The sequence below is a fragment of the Cnephaeus nilssonii genome (genome assembly GCF_951640355.1).
Source record: "Cnephaeus nilssonii genome assembly, chromosome: 12".
In the NCBI taxonomy this organism is placed as follows: Eukaryota; Metazoa; Chordata; class Mammalia; order Chiroptera; family Vespertilionidae; genus Cnephaeus; species Cnephaeus nilssonii.
Genome location: NC_137083.1, coordinates 16,014,731 through 16,040,042, shown reverse-complemented (window position 1 = coordinate 16,040,042; position 25,312 = coordinate 16,014,731). Strand labels below are relative to the sequence as shown.

Here is a 25,312-nt window from a genome sequence, read left to right as displayed (position 1 = left end):
TAATAGGGGGAAGTAAGCAGTAGCTAACATAAAAAAGCATAGTACAATGCCCAATCGGCATGGTTGAGTGTCATCCTATGAACCAGGAGGTCACAGTTCAATTCCTGGTCAGGAAGCAGATCAATGATTCTCTCTCATCATTGATGTTTCTGTCTCCCTCTCTCTCTCTGTCTTGCTCTCTGAAATCAATAAAAAAATGTTTTGTTTTTTTTTTAAAAAAGCAGAGTATGCCTGGGACAAATGATGATATCAAAGTTGTAAGCGCACCAGAAAGCCTAAGGTCTGCATCTAAGTTGGGGATGTGAGTTTATGGGTTCTAAAGATGAATAAATCAGTCTACTCCTAGGTTCTGGAGGAGGCAAATGCAATTCCTTTCTGGAGGAAGTATCCCTAATTTAGACCCACAGAGATCAAGCTCAACAAAATATGAGCTCAGATAAATACATACATATTTAATTAAATGAATCAGGTCAAACACAAACACACACGCACACACGCACACGCACGCACACACGCACACGCACGCACACCACTAGGAAAAGTCAATAGAAAGGAGAAATAAGAAAATAATAAGCTTTTTTGTGGGCGTAAAGTGGAGGAAGGGCACTATTTTTAAGTAATGATAAGAGATTGAAAATACTCATTTACTTTCACTCTATCATGAAACTCCAAGAAAATAATAATAAAGAGGTGTTTTGTTTTGTTTTGTTTTGTTTTGTTTTTAAGATATGTACTCGTAGGGATAAAGAATGAAAAAGGAAATCTTGGGAACCTGGAGAGCAGATGGCCCTCTGTTACGGTCTTAGCAAATCTGAAAAATGGAATCCTAAGACAGTACTGTTAGACATATCTCTGCCAGTGAGGGATACCTCAGACCCATATGCCATCGAATAATTACCCTAACACCTAAGGTTTTTTATGTTATTTCATTTATTTGATCGTTTGTTGAAAATATATTTTTATTCATTTCAGAGAGAGGAAGGGAAAAGGAGAGAGATAGAAACATCAGTGATGAGAGAGAATCATTGATCATCTGCCTCCTACACACACCCTATTGATCATTTCTTCTAATTCATTATCCCCCCCCCTTTTTTTTTACTTTTAACTATGTCCTGCTTAACAACTAACAGTTGAATTGGTTTATCATTCCACCTTTCAATGTGCCTTCAAAACTTTTTCCTTCTACTTTCCCAATAAAATCTCAACCCTGAATATATTCTACAAAGAGCTTGCTCCAACAGTGGACCTACATAAATAGGTATGTTCAAGATTGTCATGAATCATGGTAGTTTGACCTCCTATAAATTTATGATCACCAAACTCAGATGGGCCCATTGTAATCCTTCTGCGTTTCTAGGGCCAATTCACTCTGCCTCTCTCAAACTACTCTTTCAAACTTCACTCTCCTCAAACCTCCATCAGGCTCACCTCCTCCCTTAATCTCAGCAGCACACCTTAAAGTATAGCTACCAAACTGCTTTCTTTGAGCTGTTCATTCCCATCAACACTAAAAGACCCCCTAATCTCTCCCATTTTAAAACAAACTCTAGCAACTTCCCTCCTTCTCCAGTTTATCATCCTATTGTTCTTCAACAGTTTAGGATCAAATTCTTGAAAAATATTTCTATCTAATTCTCTCCATTCTCTCCAAATCCCTGTCAGAACCACTACAGTCTGGTTGTGATCTCACTATGGTTACCAGCATCTTTTCTGCTGCCAGATTAAAGTATGTATGTATGTATGTATGTATGTATGTATGTATGTATTTATTTGTTTGTTTGTTTATTTAAGAGAGAGTGGAAAGGAGGGGGAGAGAGAGAGAAAATGTTGATGAGAGGGAGAGACATCTATTTGTTGACTCCAGCATGTGCCTTAACCAGGGCTGGGGATCGAACCTGCAACCCAGGTACATGCCCTTGACCGGGAATGGAACCCACAACCCTTCAGTGTGGGAGCTGACACTCTACCCATTGAGAATACCTGCCAGGGCTAAAAAGTTATTTTATTAAATTTTTATTTTGAAATTATTTTAGCTTTAGAGAAAAGTTGCAAAGAGAATACAGGGTTTTGTGTAACCTTCACCCGGCTTCTCCTAATGCTGGCATCTTGTATAACCATAGCACAATTATGGAAATTAACAGTAATACAATCCTGTTAACTAAACTGCAGACTTACTTTGGATTCCACCAGTGTTTCACTGATTCCCTTATTTTGTTCCATAATTCAATCTACAACCGACACATTGCATTTAGTTGTCATATCCCAGTCTTTTCCCATCTGTGATGGTTCCTCAGTCTTTCCGTGCCTTTTATGACTTGGACTCTTCTGGAAAACACTGCTCAGTTATTTGGAAGCTTGTTTCTCAGCTTGGGTTTTTCTGGTATTCCTTTATGGGTATATCTTTTATAAGATTGCCACAGCAGTGAGGCAGTCCCCTTAGTGCATCAGATCTGTGGTACATAATGTCAGAATATCTTATTATTGGGAGGTTAATATTGACCAACTGATTAAAGAGATCTTGGTATTATATTACAATGTTTCCCTTTGGAATTAATAAATAACTTGGGAAGGTATCTTGAGATTATGCAAATATCCCGTTTCTCCTCAAACTTTTGCTCATTGATTTTAATAAAAATTTTACTCTCTTCTTTATTAAACTAAGGCAGGTCTGCCATATCTAAATCACTCACTGTGGGCCACCTTTCAGTCCATGGTTTAGCCAATCTGACAAATGGACTGTTAGAACCCCTCCTAACCTCTCCTAGCTGCAACATTCAATGCAGAATCTCCACTAAATCCTTTCCACACAATATATTCTTTTCCTAAGTATGCAATCTGAATAATTTAGTTCAACACTCTCTAGTTTTCTCATCTGAAACATAAAGAAAATGAAATAATCTATATCACAAGATAGTTTTGAAATTATATGAAATTACATGCAAAACTCACTATTATAGGCACTCAATAACTGTTTCTTATCATTTTACTTATTGTTGTTTTTGACCCGAACATAGCTTTATAGTCATCTTAACATGATAACTCCAAAAACCTGAGTTCCAAATGTTTATTAAACTTCTAGCTCAGCATCTTTGCCTTGATATCGCAAAGGCACATCTAGTCAACATGTCCAAAGCCATTGTCGTTATTTTTGCCCCAAATCTCTTCCAGGTTTCTAGATTCAAGTAGAGGTCATCCCATCTTTCCAGTTTTGTTAGACAGGAACATAGTAATTATCCTTCATGTTGTTCTTTCCATTGCTATCTACATAGACTCCATTATCCTATTCTGGTTTGTTTGTGTGTTTTTTTGTTTGTTTGTTTGTTTGTTTGTTTTACTCTTTAAACATTTCATTCATCCATCCACATATTTCTGTTCCCATGACCACTGTCCCCAATCAGGTTTCCATCAACTTTCTCCTGGACCATTTCTATATCCTACAAAGTAGTCTACCCACATCCACTCTAGCTTTCTCCAGTTTATTCTCTAAATTGATGCCTGGGTGATCTTTTACTAAATAAGGCATACTAGTCTGTATGCTTCCTTGCTTTAAACTGGAGGTGAACAAGGTTATTCTGTACAATGTTAGATAGTAAATATATATATATATATATATATATATATATATATATATATATATATATATGGTGTTGTGTTTCAGCTGCTTAACTGTTTCACTGTAGCAAGGAAGTATAGTTGTGTTTCAACGAAACTTTATTCACAAAACCAGGGTGTGAGACCAATTTGGTTTCTGAAAAAAGAAAAATCTGAAACAAGTGGTAGCTGGATGGAATGTTGAAATAACAGACATCAACCAAGACTCCAGTTGTAAAGGACACCTAAATTTCTGGTCTGAGCAGTGGCGGGAGAAATATTCAACATTGCTGCCACCTGGTGCACCAGACAGGTGTGCTATAGCCACAGCTGTGGCATGCGTGAAGCCACCAGACTGCCAGAAGGTGGGGTCTTGGGGAACATAAGAATCCGAGGTTAGATGTGGATAAAATATGTTTAAGAAATAGGGGGAGCAGTCCTTAATGCAGTGTTTGTTCTCTGAATTTTTTTCTACAGAAGTTTTGTCAACTTTACATTATAATTCTGCAACTATTTTATGATTAGTTTCCTTTTTTTAAATTTTGCCATCAACACTATTGGTGGAAATGTGCGCACAACGAATGTGCATGTTAAAAAATTTAGTGCTCAATTGCTATTTCCCAAGATATATTGGTAATTAACATATAACTTGCACAAAATATTTGTCAATATTCATCATTCATCAGGGGGACATAGTTACATGAGTGACACAAACAATGAAGATACATGCTGCTGAATTAGTGGCAGTATCTACAGTACTTTAAAATTTATTAATTATTCAAAACAAATATAGAAACTAAGTCCCAAGGAGAAAGTTTAACAAGTGCAATTGCAGAAAGTGCATTTAAGTATCACACGATGAAACCCAAATTTCTAAATGAATTTTCACTTCCAAGTCTGTTTGTTTTTTTCCCCAAGCTCCAACTTGAGGTAATAATTGTTATTTGTTAACTCCACCAGAAGAACCTTCTGCTTAAATGATAATAGTGTTCTCAGATATTTCAATTAGAAACACCAATTAATTCTAATGGTTTTTGTAACATTCATGGAATCAAAGTGAAGCTTTGGAAATAAACCTACCAAAAATGAAACATAGGGCATTATTGTGAAGACTGTTGTAAATTACAGTGAAAATCTAAAACTGACAATAAAATCATTTGACTTTGTATTAATATGCAAATTTAAACTTTGGGGAGCACAGCTTAATCTTAAAGAATAGAAATATGTTTGGCATTAGTTAGCTATGGATTACACAAAATTAATAAATTTTGTAACTTAATAAAAATTGTAAATTTAATAACATTTTATTTTTAAATTCCTTTTAAAAAGCAACAGGCTTGTTATCCTAATGAAAATTAAAGTTATTCTCAAAACTTTAAATGCCTTTACATAAGCACAGTTAGGGTGAAATACAGTTAACTGAAATACAATGCTTTTTAAATACAGCTGTTATTAATGGCAAAGAAAATAAAACAGCTCAACATAGCAGTATAAAATTTCTCTCTTTGCTGCCCATTATCAACTGTAGTAATATTTAACTACTTTATAAATGAGTTTTCTGGATTTTGATTACATTTTTTCTAATTAGTTAGAAATAATCAAAATATTCAATAAATGGACCTCTGACCCCAAATATGATGGAGTTAACTACATTCTATAGGAATTATTCTTTGATCAGAAATAAAAGAAAAGCAGAAAAACACATATATAGAACCTTGTTTTTGGGCACTAGGCAACAGGCAGTGAAGGCCTGTGATCCTCGGGGGAAACAAACAAGGAAAGAAAAATAAACAAAATGAGTCCTATAATTGCCAGAGTTCACTAATGAGAGGCAATTCCCAGGCTGCATCGTAGAGGAGAATCCAAATAGAGTCCAATGGTTTTTCTGAGTTGAAGGTAAAGATAAAGTGATCAGAATTTGGGGAGATTGAGATGACTAGAATTTGTGAGGTAGAATGTTTGAGATGAAGTTGCTAGAAAGAGCTCCATGTATCTGTACAGGTGTTTCTTAAACCTTTGTCTTACTTATCTCTACATTCATGAGGTGAAACACCACAAGAAAGTAACCAATAGAAAACAGTAAATTAAACAATTCAAGGTATTTACACAGAATTGGAACTAGTTTGTATTCTTGCTAGCCAGAGTGGAGAGACCTTATAATGCACAAGGCATCATATCATGTAGAGATATCACAATGGTTTTATCTTAGTTGTAGGGATAAATCAGCCTTATGCCACAGCCTGCTCTGATGCCGCTCTAACAGAGTACACGCAAGCCTCAAAAGGACCATACTAATTGCAAGTAATTTACAAGTCCAACAATTTCAAAGAACACTACAAAATTCAACAACCAACAATGTTCCAATTGCCAATGTCAAGAATCAAGATGAAAATTACCAGCCATGACATGAAGTAGGAAAATATGACCTGCGACTACAAGAGAAATCAATGAACAGAAACTGACCAAGAAATGCAAGGAAGGTATGATGGAATTAGCAGACAAGAATATTAAATAGTTACTTTTACTGTGAAGAGGAAAGTGCACACATAATGCAGAGAAATTAAAAACATAAAAACCAAGGAAATGCAAGTTTTAGAAATAAAAAATATAATATTTAAAATAAAATTTTGTGCCCTGGAAGGACTAATGGCTTATTATACATACAAGACAAAACCCATCAAAATCAAATAAAAAAAGAAAGTGACATTGAAAAAGTAATAGAAACTATATATAGTATATCAGCAATATATTGGACAATATCAATCAGTATAACATACCTATAGAGTCCCAGAAAAGGTGGTAGTTTGGGGAATATTGAAGAAATAATAGAAAAGGGTTTTATAAATTTGATGGAAAACTACAAATCCACTGATCTGTGAAACTCAAAGCAGAATAAACATGAATAAAAATCATACTGAGGAACCTCCTAATGAAATCTTAAAAGAAACCAGAGGGAAAAGGAAATCATATTACATACCAGGCAAAAGATAGAGATGATAAAATAAAGATAAGAAATGTTTTGAATCTCAAAAGTATTATGTTAAGTGAAAGAATCCAGATATTAAAGACTGGGGTCCCATTTATATGAAATTCTAGAAAAGGCAAAAGTACAGTGGCAGAATTTCAGTTATTATTAGGGGCCAAGCAGGAGAGTAAGAAGTTGACTCCAAAGGCCAAAAGGAACTCTTTGTGGTGAAGAAAATATTATATATTTTGACTGTTGTAGTGGTTATATGACTGTACACATTTGTCAACATGCATCATAACTGCCCTTAAAATTGGTAAGTTTTACTGACTGTAAACTATACCTCAATGAAGCTGATAAGAAATAGTCATGAAATGAAGCAAAAATATCAGTGTCAAAGGGAAAACTTTTGGTAGATGTGTTATTTCTAACACATATGTCAGCAACTTCCTATTTTTTAAATGCATTATTGTTTAAAGTATTACATGTAGTATTACATATGTCTCCTTCCCCCCCCCCCATTGACTTCTCCCCAGCCACTGCCTTCACCCCTCTAGTGTCTGTGACCATTGGTGCTTATATGCATGCATACACATCCTTTGGTTGATCTCTTATCCACCCCCTCACCCTCCCCTGCCTTCCCTCTGAAGTTTGACGGTCTGTTCGATGATTCTCTGTCTCTGGATCTATTTTTGTTCATCAGTTTTTGTCATTCATTATATTCCACAAATGAGATCATGTGATATTTATCTTTCGGACTGGCTTTTTTTTGCTTAGCATAATGCTCTCCATGTCCACCCATGCTGTTTTCAAATTGCTCATTACCAGGAACATCATGGTTTATACTGAAGTCTGACTTTATGTAAGGCATCTGCAAGGCATCCTCTCATGGCTCCTATCTGACTCCGTGACACTCCATTTATGGCCCCCACCTCTCTAGACTTTCTGCATTCCATTATTTAGTTTTTACCTTTATTTTAGATTCATTCTTTGGTTTACCTTTCACCAGACAAAACACAAAGGCAGAATAATGAAGGCTGATCGTCCAAAAGAAAAAAAAAAGTGGTGAAAAGTGGGAAGATTACACAGTAGGGAAAATGAATAAAGATAGAGGATATGACCAAAGAGGGAGTGTGCCTGTCTGGTTTTAATGGAAAACTCTTTTGCCAGCTTTATTACCAGTGGTGGCTGGCTACTAATATTTTTTAAATATATTTTATTGATTTCTACAGAGAGGAAGGGAGAGGGATAGAGAGCTAGAAACATCGATGAGAGAGAAACATCGATCAGCTGCCTCCTGCCTACCCCCTACTGGGGATGTGCCCGCAACCAAGGTACTTGCCCTTGACTGGAATCGAACCTGGGACCCTTGAGTCCGCAGGCCGACGCTCTATCCACTGAGCCAAACCAGTTAGGGCAAGGCTACTAATACTTTACTTTATGAATAGCAGCTCCTGAAAACTCTATTAATAAACCTTGGTTCATTTCTCTTATGTGCTAATAGGCATATTATTCCCATGTCAACTTATATGATTGTATTGCATACATGCCTAAAAAAAAATTATATCCATTGTGTGAAAATATAAACCATAAATTGCAGAGTTTGAATTGGCTGCATATTTCAACCGGTGCTATGCATACTTTAATTATTCTCCTTTACAGATAGAGATAGTGGTTTATAAATGCATTATTAATGCAGAATATTTCCCTTGTTTTTATAGGCTTCGCCAGAGGCCATATTGAATTTAAAGTTTAGGGTTATTTCTGAGTCAAGAACCTCATATACATCTGGATAAAAGCCAAACTTCTAATATTTATTCTTAACTTAGCAGGATATTTTATACACATTATGTTTTATTCAAAAAGGTCTTGGCCATTTAAAAATTGTTGTACTACTCACATACATAAAGATCATGTCAGTCATTCTGCTGAGAGATTGTTATTAATGGTTCATACCTTCTGTCCTGATTGTATTTTGGGATAAAGATGTTTGTTTTGTCTTATAACCAAGAGATTTCTTCTTGAAGAAAAAGTACAATACTTGCAAATTAAAGCCAATGGTTATTCTAGATGTGCCATATTATCTAAAAGTATTTGCTGACCTCTTCAAGGGTTCATAAGCCAACAGAAAAGTAAGATTTTCTGCCATAATAAATTTATTATAATACCCAAAGGTGATTCATAATGTGAGATCAAAAGAATCACAGTCATTGAGAATTAGAGCAGAAAGAGACCTTTCATTGTCATCACCCAGCCTATCATTTTATAATTGCGGAAAATGTTTCCCAGAGTGATCAAAATGCTTTCTCTGGGACTCATGAGGATTCTCCACCCTGAAAATCATGACTTTTAGTTCAGGGCTCTATCTTTGACGGACTTCTTATTAATACTCTTTAATGAGCAAGCACTTGTCTCCAGTTTTATATGAGCTTTGTCAATGACTTATACCTGGTAATCATGTGCTTGCAATAGTATTAGGTTATGAGAAAGAAACAGCAAAAAAGATTAGTCTCAACATGGTTGTCTCATTTGGTGCAAGAAACCCATGCCATTAAGCCAATAAAAGGTAGATCAACTGAGTCATATCTAAGGAAAGGGTAACTGTCATTTACCTTTGTAAAGATTATATATACTTCTTTTGCAATGTGTAAAATTTTTAAGTTGGGATTTCATATACTGAGTCTATCTCTCTATTTTTATATGTAGGAGGAGGAGGGTAGAAGAGGACAAAGTAATGGACAACCACAGAATACAGGGAAAGAGACATTTTGGAATCAGGCAGTCCTAATTGAAGGTTTCAGCTCCTCTGCTTGCTAGCCATGTACTTAGAAAAAAATTATCCAATATTGTCTACTCAGTCATGAGGATTAAATGAAATTCTAAACATGAAAACACCTAGCACAGTCCTTGGCACATATTCGGAGCTCAGTCATAGCAGTTTCTCTTTCCTGTAATGTTTATAACATAATTTAACCCATAAACCACCGGCTCCCTGTTTGCCAGGGGCCCATGTTAGTCACTCCAGAAAAAAAGGAAAGCATGTCATCCAGCATCACCAGCTTCATGAGCTAAAATAGTGTTTAATAATAATACTTTTTGAAACTCAGTACAACTGAACGCACTTATAGACAGAACACAGCATTTCCAACCAGGGCAAGATTATAATACATAGTGACCTAGAGAAGTTAGGGTCTTGCCATGGAACTGTCGATTCAGGGTCATCTTTCAAAGCTGAGAGAGGTGTGGGTGGGGGGAGTGACTGAAGAACAAGCCAAGGTACATTTTCATTGCCTACCTCCTAAACCTCTCTTTAGTCCCTCCTCATTTCTATTATGTCATTTCCTTTTCATTTAGAAATCATTTCCCCCTGGACTTTTGCCAAGATGTGAAATTGGTTTCCTGCCACCACTCTCCTCACCTTCTAATCTATCATCCATGATCTCTCCAGAAGGTTCTGTTACAAACTTAAACTTGATTCCCTACATCTTCTGCTTAAGATGGCCCTCACACTCACAAGGTGAAGTCCAAAATCATTGGCATGTGATTCAAGATTGTGTGTTAATTACCCAGCAGTATCATTCATCACATCCAGACTTTTCCTATGTCCCAGTTATGCCTAGCAGTGGACTTTATACCCCAATAATCTACATAAACTCAAGTTTCTGCTTATTTGTATACAGTGTTTTCTTTTCCAGGGATACCTCATCATCGCCACCTCCATCTCTTTCAGCTTGACTAAATTCTGATGGTCTCTCAGATATTCATTCAAGTGTTATTTTTTCTGGCAAGTCTTCTCTCACCTTCCCGTCATCATAAGTATATGTTCCACTTATTTCCTCTCCGGAACACAAGGGTCCTTTTTACACAAAATGGTCATTGTTTGTTTACTAAAAGCGCCATTTCAACTTGACCATGAGTTGCTTGATGCCAGGGAATCATCTTTGTGTCCTAAACATCTGGCACAGCCTTAGCTTTCAAAAAATAGTTTGTGAGTTCATTCATAGTTAAAACTGCTATGATGTGGTCCAAATTAAAAGCTTTATGATTCTCAGACTTTGGTCAGACCAGGTGATCATAGCAGTAGACAACTATGTGAGAAGCTGGGGAGACTGGTCTCCTTCCCTGACAGGACATTCATTTCTCTGTGAAGCAGGAAGATGAGGAAAGGTCAATCATGAAATGTTAGTAAGAGCTGGAAGGGGTTTGAGGCCATCCCCTTGCTCTGAGAAGCCGAGATAAAGTGCCGGAGAGCGTTGTCACCATGAGGTGGTGCTGGGTCCAGAGCCCAGTTGTCTTTCTTTCCAATCCAGTGTTCATCCATTTGCCTTTCTTCCCTGGTGGAACTTGTTTTGTTTTGTTGTTGTGTTTCTCTCTCTCTCTCTCTCTCTCTCTCTCTCTCTCTCTCTCTCTCTGTGTGTGTGTGTGTGTGTGTGTGTGTGTGTGTGTGTGTGTGTGTGTGTGTGTGTTTGTAACTAAGGAAACAATGTATGCCAACTTTCTGCCTAATTGGCCAGGCTGCAGAGGTAGTTCTAACCTGGTAAGTCATGCTAGCACCCAGGGCGATTCTCCTGCTTTGATTTGGGGTGACAAAACACTTCCCCCAAAATAGCTTAGGGGCTGTAAGAAGATCATTAACTCTACTCTTTCATATTTATCCCACTGGCATGTTCTCATGAAATGACCTCCTATTTTCCTCTCATTCTCCTTCCCTGCCTCAAAAAATAAAAAAGAAACATCCCTGTGACATATGGAAGGGTTCCAACATCAGCTAGTGCATATATTAAAGTTTTAAATCAATTATTGTTCTAGTACACACCCTGGGGTTAAGAAAGAAAGAACATCCAGGACTAACAAACCTGATTGTTCTGGCAAAGTTGCCATTCGATTCATGCTGGCATTTCTGGGCTTTTCTTTTTCTTTAATATTCCAACCTCATTAAAAAAAGTTAATGGCTCAAGTAGCAATTTTCAACATTACTATTTCATTCAGTTTCTCCCCGAGACTTCTACCTCCCAGTCTCTTGAGTGTTTCCCAGGGGGCACAGTGCCCAGAATTTGCTTCGTTAGTTGCAGAGACAGCTGTCAATCTGAGAGTGAGTTCATTAGACCTGGATTATTCCTCACTTATTACCTTCTGAGCAAGGCAGCGACTCCAAGTTGGGAATATGAGCACTTAACAATTTGGCATTCTTAGAGTTAGTCAAAGACGTAATCATAACAGTTAAGAAACCAAATTACAACCATGTATAGCATGGTGAATTTTAACTTAACAGCTACTCTGAGTTGGACCTAGATGAATATTCTGATTAATACTGCTCTAGCTAAAATTCCAGTAAAGTTTGATGCATGTGTGTGTGTTTTCCTAGGCAAGTACTGGAAGTCAGTAAGAATGGTGGCTGTGCCAAGGGGCTGTGCTCTGGCTGGGGCTCAGTTGCAAGAGGAGACAGACACCGTTTCTGCCCTGGCCTCCCTGACGGTGGATGTGGAACAGCCCTTCGCTCAAGAAGATAGCAGGTATGGGTCCAGCATGGGGGAACCATTAAGGTCAGTAACCTCCAGGCTCATCATTCACGTTCCTGAACCCCTCTCCAGACTCTCCTTCACCTGTCTCCTCCCCTTCCACCACCTGTCTTCTCCAAAGCCACAGATGCCCCAGCACATGCTGTCCGCTGTCAAGAATTCATTCATTTGTTTCCTTTTTCCTGGGAAACATGAGCTGGAGCATGTGGTTGCAGTTCACAGCGAAATGGCAGGGATGAGATAGATGGTGAGAAAAATCACTTCTTGTTGGATAATTTCGTGCAGATTATTATGGAAAGAGCTGCTTATGGGCTTACCTTCTATCCCTAGTTATCTATGTTTTTCCAGATGTTCTTTTCTTTCTCTCATCCTTTTGAAATTACTGATATCACCAACAGAAAAAGAGAGAGTAGAAGCTGGAGGTATTGTTAGTCATTTGGATCGCATATATACATACAAGCTCTTATGTGACTGTTGTTGAGGTTCAACAATTAGATAAAGATGGACATTGCCTCCAAAGGAGAAAGAAATGTGTGTAAAGGAAAAGTGTGGACGTGGGTCTGATTTTATTTCACAGTATGAAAAGAAGGGATTGATTTCAGTTAGTCTTCATATGAATGAATAGAGCTTTCAGCGGGGGGGGGGGGGGGAGGGAATAAGGTTGACATACTAGGAAGATTGCATTTGCTTATTTTCCTTTTAAGAAATGTTTTGGTTTATGCATTTTGGTGTTCATCGCATTATCCTACAGACAATGCTGTAGGCAGAATTTTTTTGAGTCTACTATGACCAAAGACACCACAAATGTCCATCCATGAATATTGGTGCTTTCTACAGCTGACTTCAAAGCCCCAGTTCCTCAGTTTGAACAGTTTGCACTTGAAAATTGCTTCTGAGAATGAAATCGGACTCCCTCTGTAAATAACATCACCATTAATTACACCGATCCTGCTACTACTACATACATTGGCAATTTTCCCAAGAATGCACAAATTTGAACAGTTTTAGCTTTCTCTCTTTTACTGAGCATTCAGAGTTTAATGGATTTAACATCTTGTTTTGGTCAAGAGCAGGAGATACACTGAATAGGGGATTTCACTTTTATTTTTTCTTACCATAACCACTTAAATAACAGATTACCAGCAGGGAAAGAAAAGTCACACAGTACTGTATTAAAAGGCATCATCATATGGGCATCTGGAACATAAGGGAAAACTTATTTTACGTCTTTGATAATATGAACTAACCCCCTGCCGTTCCCAGCTAAGAATTGAACCAAGTTCATAATCCAAAGGTGTTGTAATTATTCCCAAGGCCAAATCCAGTTAGTGTCTGTCATTTGAGGGCTATAAAACTGAGGGAACTAGCATCTGTTAGTGTTGGATAATAAAAAGAGAATAGCAATGCTTGAGAATCCATTTAATATATAGAAATGAAGCTAAATTCCAGCCTGAGTGAAATGAATTATAAGTAATTTCGCCCATTAAATTGCAGAGTTTGGAGTAATTAAGAATAACAATGCCCAGGCTGGGTAGCTCATTTGATTGGAGCATCGTCCATACACCAAAAATTTGCAGGTTCAGTTCCAGGTCTGGACACATACCTAGGTTTTGGGTTCAATCCCCAGTTAGGTAGGGCACATACGGGAGGCAACCAATCCATGTTTCTCTCTCTCTCTCTCTCTCTCTCTCTCTCTCTCTCTCTCTCTCTCTCTCTCTTTCTCATCATTAAAAACATATCATGAGGTGAGGATTAAATAAGTAAATAAAATTAATTTTTAAGAAAGAATAATCAGTCATGTTATGAGCCCTACGTAATGAAAAAATCTGAGCACTTTGGCAGGATTTAGCTCTGTACGTGTGCTTGTTTACGCAGGTAAACAGGGTGCCTGACTTCTACTAATTCAGAGGGACTCAGCCCTGGCTTCAGTTCACAGTGATTTTTTAGCTCCATCTCATGGCAGAGAGAAAATGGGAATGGGAATGTTTTGACATACAGGGAAACAGAACTGACATTTGCTGCCTCAACTCTTATTTGTTTATCAGTTTTAGACAGACTGTATCAATTTTGATTGATTTCTCTTGTGGGAAGGAAAATGGTTTTGCTTGAAATATTTTCTATGGCTTTGAACTCACTGTTTCAGGAGAGGAAAAGAAAAATTATTCTAGAACTGGCTTTTGCATTCCTAGTGAACCATGCATGGATTTCATCAGAGTCCGAGAGAAACCTTGAAAGCCACGGAGCATTTATTCCTTTTCAGGGGAATACTATCTGAATTGTCCTCCGACTCAATACAGGAAAGATGACTTTCAGAATGAGACAGAAAGGTGCATATATTATCGGGCCTTTGTTATGAATGCAATGTTCTAAGTGCACAGGAAATTGAAAAATTAGAAAAATCAGAGAGTTAAATGGATGGAAAAGGGTGAAGGCAAGATTCTTTTTATAGGATATTCTTGCCAGTTATTTTGGAGGATATATGGGTGTTTGGAGTGAGATGACTCATTTTGTACTAAGATTTTGGGTAAAGCAGCTCTTTTCCTGGCCAACTCATATCTGACTCATTTACCACTAGTGAATAAGGGATAAAATGCTCCTGGCTAAGAACCATTGTAAGTATTTTTTGTTCATTTTTCTTGGATGGGGGATGGGGGTGGAGATGACAACACAGAGAAAAACAGTCATTTCATTTTTATAACTCATTAGCGGACCATGAAGAATACATTATTAGAAAACGTTGATATTTGGGGATTCATTTTGGGAATGATTGACTGAAATGCAGTTTTCAAAACCTAATTTTCAGATGGCAAAGGACTTGAGTGGGGAAAATGATTGGTGGATCAGCAAAAGCAAAACAAAAACAAAATATGAAAAAAATTTAAGTAGGCCAAGTTATACGTTCAAAGAATATTAAGCAAATAGGTCTGGTCATATACAGCATATTGTTTTTAAAAGAGAGTTGTGATCTTAGGGGTTTTTTGTTGGCCAGGAGGCTGCATTGGTCAGATATGTGTTTCAAATGCTTCTGCTTTGACAAGGTCAAAGCAGTATTCAGGTTTATTCTTGGATACCTGTTCAGAATCTGCTGAAATTAAAGAAAAAGGTTGTTCTGTCAAGTAAGACTTCAGGATGTTCAACTATTGAGTTATTGGAAACACACCTGAAAGTTGGGTTTATCAAATGTGAGTTTGACCTATTGATTATAACATGGATTGTGTTATGTTTCCTTAATACAGTCTGATTTGGTTATTTAATCATTTCATCTTCAAATTCAGATAACTTCTCTCATGAATGAGATGGTTTCAAATCATTATATAATATAAAAGCATGAGAAATATATGACAGGCCATTTTGTATCTTGAGTAACTATCTTATTCATGAGTATGAAAAACAAGTGTAACAATACACTGGAAAATCCCAAGTATCATCTGCTTTAGCTTTGAATAGCCTATCTGTAGTGCCCAGGACATTGATAACCCCATTTTCCTATATCTGAAGATTTATATAGAAATACAGACCACTATTAAAAATACACATTCTTGTCTAATGTCTAATATATTTAGAAAATCAACTTTGTTTTCCATCCTTTAGGAGTGTGTCTCCAAGGCTTCTAGACACTAAAATATTGCACGAAGTATGCAAGTTTCTGATTCTTCTCTAAGATACCATTATTTTGAGTACTTCTTTATCTAACTACACAAACATACCAATATAAATTTTATTCTTAATTTTAATCCAATGTCAACAAATCCTTAGTTGAAAGGTGGGCTGAGATTTGGAAATTCCTGTGAAAAGGAAGGATAGCCTGTCCCTTACTATCTTTGTCCTCCTCTTCCTGGGACCATCTGTTTAATCTCTGTTTTCAGTGCTGAACAGGCAGTCTTGCAACATGTGTGAAGTCTGACTTAGTATTTTCACAGCTATCATCTTACAATTACAGAGGAAGAACAGAGTGTGACTCTACAATCAGCTGGCCTAGATAATAATAATCTCCAACTTAATAATTGTTTGGTCAGAGGCAAGTTACTTGTCTCTCTGGGCTTTATTTTCTTTGTCTTCAAAATGAAGGGAAAATTTCATAGGGTTTTGAGAATGAAATGACACAAATACATCTTAAGAACTTAACAGAACTCCTGACACATAGTAAGAACTCAGTAAAGGTTGGTTTTTATTATTGTTTTCTATCATATTTCTTATTCTTCACTTTGCTCTATATTTTCCCTCCTTTAATACATCATTCATCATAACGATCTATAATACTAGGATATAGCGACTGTACCTGGGCATCTATATGTTTAACTATTCATAGGTTAAATCAATAGAATAGTCATGAAAAACAAGATTTTGACAAATAATCACTAAGCAATAAGTTGTTTCAGTTAACTAATCTGTGGTTAGCTGATTTAAGAACTTCCACAATGCCAGGTACATTGTAGGTAATAAACAAATACTTATTGAATGAATAAATCCAAGATAGAAGGCAAAACATTGTTAAACATAACATTGATAACATAACGTTTTGTGATGATACCTAAGTTCTTCTTGTCCCTGTTTATTATGTTTTCTGAGAGAATCAGCATTTTTATCATTTTATGAGTTTATGAATTTTGTGAGATAAAATGTGTATTTTACCTTTATTTTCTTTCATAGTACTAATTGACAATGTGCATTTTCAAATATGTTGACTAAACAGAATCCATAGTACTCGCATTATAAACATGGGTTGACTAGGGAAACACAACAAAGGAAGGAGGGGATGGTCAAGTATTTCTTGGAATGAAAAAAGGAATTGTCTTTATGGGGGAAGGAAAATACAAAAGGGATGCTGGCAGATCACAGGATTATCCTCCAACTTACAGAATGAGGAGGAAGAAAATCTGGTTTGTGCATTCTTTAAACACTTCCTGATTTTTTTCTGTGTGCGAGACAAACGTTGGGAGCCAGGGTCACAAAGCTTCCTTCATTCCTCAAAACATTTACTTACTTGGGGACTGTATTAGTTTTCAATTGCTATCTTTAAAAGTTACTACAAACTCAGTGACTTAAAGTGGCAAAAGGTCAGAAAGCTGACACAGATCTCCTGGGCTAAAATCAGAAGCTGGACCGGTCTGGTTCCTTTCTGGAAGCTGTAGGGAAGAATCTTGTTTCTTTCACTTTTCTCGTATCTAGAGGCTGCCTGCATTCCTTGGCTCAGGAGCGCCTTCCTCTATCTTGAAAGCCAACAACTTTATATCTCTCTGAACTTTCGGCAGTCATCACATCTCTCTCGAACTGAAGAAAATAAGCTAGGAAAGTTGGCTTAAAAAAAATAAACAGGAAGATGCTCTACCTTTAAAGACTCATTTGATTACATTAGACATACCAGGATAATCTATACTAATAAAAGGGTAATATGCTAATTAGACTGGATAGACCGGACGTCTTCCAGATGTCCTTCTGGACAAAGCCACGGTGGCAGGGGCTGAAGCAGAGGCAGTTAGGGGCGATCAGGCAGGTAGGCAGAGCAGTTAGGGGCAATCAGGCCAGCAGGGGAGCACAGTTAGGGGCATCAGGCAGGCAGGCAGAGTGGTGAGGTGTGATCAGACAGTGAGGCAGGCAGGTGATTAGTTAGGAGCCAGTGGTCCCGGATTGCGATAGGGATGTCTGACTGCCAGTTTTGGGATCGGGCCTAAACTGGCAGTCGGACATCCCTCAAGGGGTCTCAGATTGGAGAGGGTGCAGGCCAGGCAGAGATAACCCCGCCTCCGCCGCATGAATATCGTGCACCAGGCCTCTAGTTTAGAATGATTCTGCATCTCAAGGTCCTTAATCTTAAGCACATCTACAAAGTTAGTTTTGTCTTGCAAGGCAACATATTCATAGCTTCCAGGATTAGGTTATAGATATATTTTGGGGCTGTTATTCTTCCTACCACAGGATCAGACATAAACAATCAACTATAAGTGACAAGTCATTTTAATAGAGTGAGCTGCAGAATGAAAGAAGACCTAACATTGGGACCAAATCATAGGATTAGGACAAATGAGCCAGGGTGAAAGAAAATGTAGCATTTTACCTAGTAAATAAGAAGGAAGGCAGCCGAGAGAGAGAGACTATTGTGTTGCTGTTTTTTTAACATCTACTGCCAACACAATCCAAAGTACCTTCATCTTTCATCCAAATTCTCAGTAGTTGCCTTACTAATTCCCATATACATTTTGCCTCTTTTCTAATCTATTTTCTACACAGCAATCAGGGAGCTCATACAAATGAGTCAAAAAACAACTAGAGAGCAAATCTTGCCATACCTCCACTTGAAATGCCTTTCCATCCATTAGCATTAAGATTGGCATCCTTAACAGGACCCATAAGCCTGGCATGATCAGACGCTTACCTTCATTTTGTGCCTTATCTCTGACATCTTTCCTCTTTGTTTGGTGATCTGCTTTCCAACATGACCTTGTTTCATTTTTTTAAGCTAAGATATACCTAATAAACCTGAGATGCACAAATCAAAATATTTGTACTTATCCCATAGTCACATACACACCACCCAGAACAGATCAAGAACATTTTCATCACCAAGAAAGTTAATTTATGCATCTTATTAGTCAATGCCACTCCCACCAGATGTAGCCTTTTTTTTTTTTTTTAGTTTTAACACTGTAGATTAGTTTTGCTACTTCTTGAATTTAATCTAAAAGGAATTGTAATATATATTGCTTTTTATCTGGCTTTCACTCCACTAAGCATAATGTATTTGAATCCATTCAGTCAGCAGTTTGTTCATTTTTATTATAATGCATGATTCCAATGTATAAACAAGCCCTAATTTCTTTATTCATGCACGTGTGGATGACTGTTTGACTTGTTTCCCATGTGGAGTTATTAATTTTATTTCTGCTTTTTAAAATTGAGATATAATTGACATGTAACATTATATTACTTTCAGGTGTACATCATGGTGATTTGATATTTGTGAATATTGGTAAATAAACATCGCAATAAATCTAGTTAACATTCATCACCACATGTAGCTACAAATTATTTTCTTTTGATGAGAATTTTTTTAAGATTTACTCTCATTGCAACTTTAAAATATACAACACATTATTATTAACTATGTAGTCACCATGCTGTACATAGATTCTCAGGACTTATATTTAATTATAACTGGAAGTTTGTACCTTTTGACCACCTTTACCCATTTTGCCCTACCTCTGGCAACTACCAATCTGTTTATTGTCTCTCTAAGTTTAGGGGTTTTTTTTAGCTTCCCTATGTGAGATCTACAGTACTTGTCTTTCTTTGTCTGACTTACTTCACTTAACATAATGCCCTCAGGGTCCATCCATGTTATTGCAAATGGCAAGATTTCCTTCTGTTTTAAGGCTGAATAATATTTCATTTTGTGTGTGTGTGTGTGTGTGTGTGTGTGTGTGTGTGTGTGTGTATCTAATTTTCTTTATGCATTTATCTATTGATGAACACTTTGGTTACTTCCATGACTTAGCTATTGTAAATAATGCTACCATGAACGTGGGGGTACAGATACCTTTTTGAATTAGTGTTTCCATTTCCTTCAGGTAAATACCCAGAAGTGGGATTTCTGAATCATATGGTAGTTCTATTTTTAATGTTTTGAGGAACCTCCACACTGTTTTTCATAGTCATTGCAAAAATTTACATTGCCACCAACAGTGCACAGGATTCCCTTTTCTCCTCAGCCTAGCCAATACTTGCTATTTCTTATCTTTTTTATAATAAGCATTCTAACAAGTATGAGGTGGTATCTCGTGGTTTTGATTTGCATTTCCCTGATGATTAGTGATGTTGAGCACATTTTCATGTACCTGTTGGCCATCTGTATGTCTTGTTTGGAAAGATGTCTATTCAAGTCCTCTGCCATTGGGGGCTATCATAAATAAAGATGCTATGATTTTTCTTTTTTTAAAATATATTTTTATTGATTTCAGAGAGGAATGGAGAGGAAGAGAGAGACAGAAACATCAATGATGAGAGAGAATCATTGATTCGCTGCCTCCTGCACACCCTCCACTGGGGATCGAGCCCAAAACCCAGGCATGTGCCCTTGACCGGAATTAAACCCAGGACCCTTCAGTCCACAGGCCAATGCTCTATCCACTGAGCTGGTTTTTCTTTATTGTGGTAAAAAGCACATAACATTTACCATCTGAACCATTTTGAGTGTACAATAACTACCATTAAGTATATGTCCATTGTTGTGCAACATATCTCTAGAACATTTTCACCTTGTAAAACAGAACTCTAAGCCTATTTAACAATAGCTTCCCTTCTCCCCCTCACCCCAGCTCCTGGCAACCATCATTCTGCTTTCTGTTTCTAAGCATATGACTACTTTAGATACCTTATATAAGTGGTATCATTCAGTATTTGCCTTTTTGTGCCTTGGCTTACTTTACTTAGCATAATGTCCTCAAGGTTCATCCATGTTATAGCATATGTCAAGAATTCCATCTTTCATATGGCTGAATACTTCAATGAATGATCGTGCAAGTATCTCTTCAAGATCCTGTTTTCATTTCTTTTGGATATATACCCAGAAGTGGAATTGCTGAATCACATGGTAATGACATTTTTAATTTTTTGAAGAACCTATCTCTCTGAAATTTTGTGCACATTTTTGTTTTGTGAACAGAAGCACTCAATTTCTCTGATACATACCTAGAAGTGAAATTGCTGAGCTGCAAGGGAGCCATATGTTTTACTTTGTAAGAAACTTCCAAGTGCTTTCCAAAAGGGCTATGCCATTTTTCATTCCTATCAGCAATGAATGACAGTTCCAGTTGCTTCATATCCTCACCTACACTTTGTATAATCAGTCTTTATAATGAAGCCTTTTAGTGAGTATTCAATAGTATCTCAATGTGGTTTCAAATTTTCTCCAAAGAGCCGTACTCACGTGCACATCAGACCTTCTTGGCACATACCCTTTCCTCTGTTTGGATTACTTATCTTGTCTTCCTTATACTCCCACTAACCCTATACTGACTTCTCCATTCTCTTCCACTTATACTTTAGATCTCAGATCCAATATTTCTTTCTCTTCTTGGAGAATGTCCACTGACCATCAATCCCAAAATTAGATCAGGTCCCCTGCTATAGTTTTTATGTCTCCTCTGTAGTTCTAGTGCCTAGAACAGAGCCAGATGAATACTATATGCTCACTAATTATTTCTTGAATCAATGAAAAGTTCAGTATATGGAGGCATGCCAGCTTTTGGGGAGATGTGGGGCTTTGGAGCGAGCCCTCACAGCTGTGGAAAGGTCAACTATGACAGCCATGCTAGAAAGCAATTTACTACCAGTTAGTCTATGCAAAGCATATGACGTAGTAATCATGCTCCTGGGAATGTATACCGAAGACATTCTCACCGAGGGTCATTCAAATACATGTTCTAAGAAGTTCACTACAGTTTTATTAATGATGGGTAGATAGGAGGAGTCAAACCCGGGGCCCAGTATTGGGAGAATGAATCGTTAAAATGTGGTGAATGTACACAATGGAGATGGCACGTAGCACTTGGCAGCTGCAGACTAGAAAAACATAAATACACCACTGAGTGAGAATATCAAGCAAGATTAATTATACCTGTGTATATAAAAATAAAATTTGCATAAAATAAAAATACTGTATATGCCCACAAAACAGTAGTACATAGCATTGAAGAAAGCCTTGTGAACAAAATCGTGTACAAAGCATGCATTAGGTTGCTTGCCTTGGAGGACGACGAGGAAGTAGAATATAGGGATTAAATTAAACCAGTAAGAAAGGGGATAAGGGAGGCTGGGGGAAGGTCAATAGGGGAAAAAAGGAGATATATGTTCTACTATATGTAATACTTTAAACAATAAAAAAATAAAAATTAAAAAAATTAAACCAGTAAGGATTCGGGCTGGTGGCTGTGGTGGGGGCCAGAGCAGTGGACCGTAGGGGTGCATGCAGACGCGCCATAGAGGAAGAGCTGAGCTTCTCGGACATCTGTTACTCCCCGTCCTGCCGCAGTTCTGCCTCAGCTGTCCTCGGCTCTCACTGCGCTCGCTCACCAGTGTCACCTGCTCCATGTGGCTGGTGGCTCTTCACCCTCTGCGAGAACAGCATGATTCTCTCCGCTGCCATAGCCCTCACCCTCACAGGCCTGCTTGGTTCCCTCCATTCTGTGAAGCTTGATCAGGAGACTCTGTTAATCACTGATTCCCTTGGCATCCAGAGGACTTCATCCTATGCCTCTGGCAAAGAAAGCACCACCTTCGCTGAGGTGGGCAAGGGGAAGGATGTTATCATTAATGAGGCTATTTACATGCAGAAGATGACTGCCTACCTCTGCATTTTATTGAACGATCCAGTGGAACCAAGTGGCATATCCCAAGTAGTACCTGTCTTCCGGAGTGCCACGCCCCAGCTGGACTGCTTGACTGAAGTGTTCAGGAGCGGCCAGGGGACCCTGGCACACCGGGAAGCCACCTCCACAAGCCCAGGAGCCCGGCATTCAGAAGGCCTGTACTGTCTTCTGTGGGAAATGACTCCTAAGCCCCCGCCCGGCTGGTGTATTTTCTGTATTCAAACCATCATGTGCACCTGGTCCTCGGAACCGGGGTGGATGCAGTGGACCTGAGAGCCACAGAGCGGTGACTGGAACCCAGATCACTGCGGGATGTTGAGCAAAGTCTTGCTGGTATTTCAGTGCTCCCTTGTGAGGTACGTGTACTTCCCCAACTGAGAGGAGACCGTAAGCAATGGCATGCCAAAAGTCATGTTGACAGAGAGCACTTCGTGAATTCCCTAAGCACGTTCAAGTTTACTTTTTGTTGAAATTAGTAGAGCAAGACAATGGGAAACTGATATCTCCCGAGAAAGATAATTTCCAACTGTATAAAAGTAAAGAAAAAAGTCCAGCCCTTCAAAAGACTAGTCTCTCTCCCCCTAGCTCCTATACAGGGTTAAATATGATGCCTCTCTTAATAAACAGGTCTCCTTCCAAAAAAATTAAACCAATAATAAAATAAGATGTATCTTACTAAATGACATTATTAATATTAATTAAATACTGTTTTAAAAATCATAGGATATGAAATACCCATTTAAGGGGAAATAAAAGAATTTAATTTTATGCTATATCTTAACCGAAGTTAAATTCTTTTTTTATTTTTATTTGTGTAAAGTATCATAACCTGTGATTGGTGGACTGAACTAAATCTTCCCTTAGTATATAAAATGTTTGCCCTTCATTGAAAGAAGACCATTAATGTTAAATTGGCTTACTGTAGTAGAAGTTTATATCTTTCAATTAGTTCAACTATTGTACTAAAATTTATTTTTAGAGGTTTTATTTAAATCATACTATATCTCTACCTCACTTAATTAAAAATATAATTAAATTCAAAGATATGAAGATTCATATCTCCCCTTCCCCCATCCCTTTCCACAACTGTGTTTTTGTTAATCAAGGTAAACTTTTATGATTGCAGTAGAGAGCCCCCACACTTCTCTAGATGAGTGAAGGAGAGAGCCCCCATATTTCCAGAGCATGTCTTCTCACTCTTTCACCAAAAACAAACATCAAATGGTCATCCCAAGCGAGTTCATTTTCTAAGTGTTTTATAAAGATTATTTCTTTAAAAGTCACCTTTTAAAAATATTTAGACATATAAAACTTAAGGACAAGGATTGGATAAAAAAATAGCACCAACTACATTGGTAGCCATGGATATGAGAAGGGAGCTACTATAACTCATCACAATGACAGGCATAAATAACACAGTTATTCTGTAACTATTTAACACTTTACAGTGTATAATGTATGTTCTCTTAAATTAACTCACTCGAACCTCATAACGCTTAGGTCAGAAATTATTATTTCCATTTTAAAGAGAAAGTGATCATCTAGAGATAGTGATTTGCTCAAAGTTAATTTTTAGAAATTGGCAAAACTGGGACTTAAACCTTGAAATCTAGGATATTTTCCCAACTTGCTATGCTACTAACACTACTTGCATGCTTCAAGACATGGAGAGAATTGGCTAGTTATATGCATGTGTATTTGATTCAATAGAAGGTGGGAAGCAGTAAATGGACTACTTTCAAAAAAACGGTTACTATAAAATGATTCTGAAGGAAAGAGATACATCTGATAGAAAGCTATTTATTGTACCTGCAAGTCCACGTGTTTGAACAGAAGAGGCTCCAGTTTTGCCAGTGATGAGGTTGCACTGCAGACACCCTGATCCTGTCCTCCTGTCCCAGAACCAGAGCAACAAGGATCATGAAGAATCAGGGAAATGTGACACCACCAAAGGAACACAGTAAATGTCCAGTAACTGGTCCCAAAGAAATGAAGATACATGAATTGCCTGAAAAAGAATTAGAAATAATTGTTATAAAGATTCTCAGAGAGTTATAAGAGAACACAGATAAACAATTTAACAAAAAAATCAGGATGAACAAAATAAGAAATACAAGAAAGAGAGAGAAAACCTTAAAAAGAACCAAACCAAAGTTCAGAGCTGAAGAATACAATAACTGAACTAAAGAATTAAGTACAGAGCTCAACATTGGACCGAGCCAAGCAGAAGTAAGAATCAGCTAACTCAAAGTCAAATCATTTGAAATTATCCAGTCAGAGGATCAAAAGGAAAAAGAATGAAAAAGAATGAGGAAAGCCTGTTGGACTTTTGGAGTACCATTAAGACAAACAATTTTTGAATTATTGGAGTCCCAGGAGGAGAAGAGAGGACAAGGATGAAAGGGGCAGAAAACTTATTTAAAGTAACAATGGCTGAGACCTTCCCAAACCTGAGGAGAGATTTGGATATCCAAGTTTATGAAACTAATAAGTCAGCCCAAAATTTCAATCCAAAAGCATCCTTCTCCAAGATACATTATAATAAAGCTCTCTAAAATCAAAGACAAAGAGAGGATTGTAAAAGTAGCAAGAGAAAAACAATTCTCTCATACAAGGGAACCTTTATAAAACTATCAGTGGATTTAGCAGCAGAATTCTTGCAGGCCAGGAAAGAGTGGGATGATATAGTCAAAGTGATGAAGAAAAAAACTGCCAAGCACAATACTTTACCCAGCATAGCTGTCCTTCAGAAATGAAGGTGAGATAAAGACTTTCCAAAACAAAAGCTGTTCATCACCATAAGACCTGCCTTACAAGAAATGCTGAAAATTCTTCAAGCTGAAAAGAAAAGATGATAACAAGTAACATGAAAA

At 37.4% G+C, this 25,312-nt stretch overlaps 1 protein-coding gene and 1 pseudogene across 2 annotated transcripts in view; both read left to right on the top strand.

The window, feature by feature from the left end:
- HDAC9 (histone deacetylase 9) overlaps nt 1–25,312 on the top strand; it is a gene marked incomplete at its 3' end in the record, with an annotated part of 637,805 nt that overhangs the window by 605,152 nt on the left and 7,341 nt on the right. The window contains exon 25 of the mRNA XM_079785596.1: nt 11,922–12,069. Within this exon, the coding sequence (XP_079641722.1) occupies nt 11,922–12,069 (148 nt within the window). The remainder of the gene's footprint in view (nt 1–11,921; nt 12,070–25,312) is intronic.
- On the top strand, nt 21,371–22,627 carry LOC307108590 (phosphatidylinositol N-acetylglucosaminyltransferase subunit H-like; annotated as a pseudogene). The gene is made up of 2 exons: nt 21,371–21,527; nt 21,985–22,627. The product of its transcript is annotated as a phosphatidylinositol N-acetylglucosaminyltransferase subunit H-like (transcript).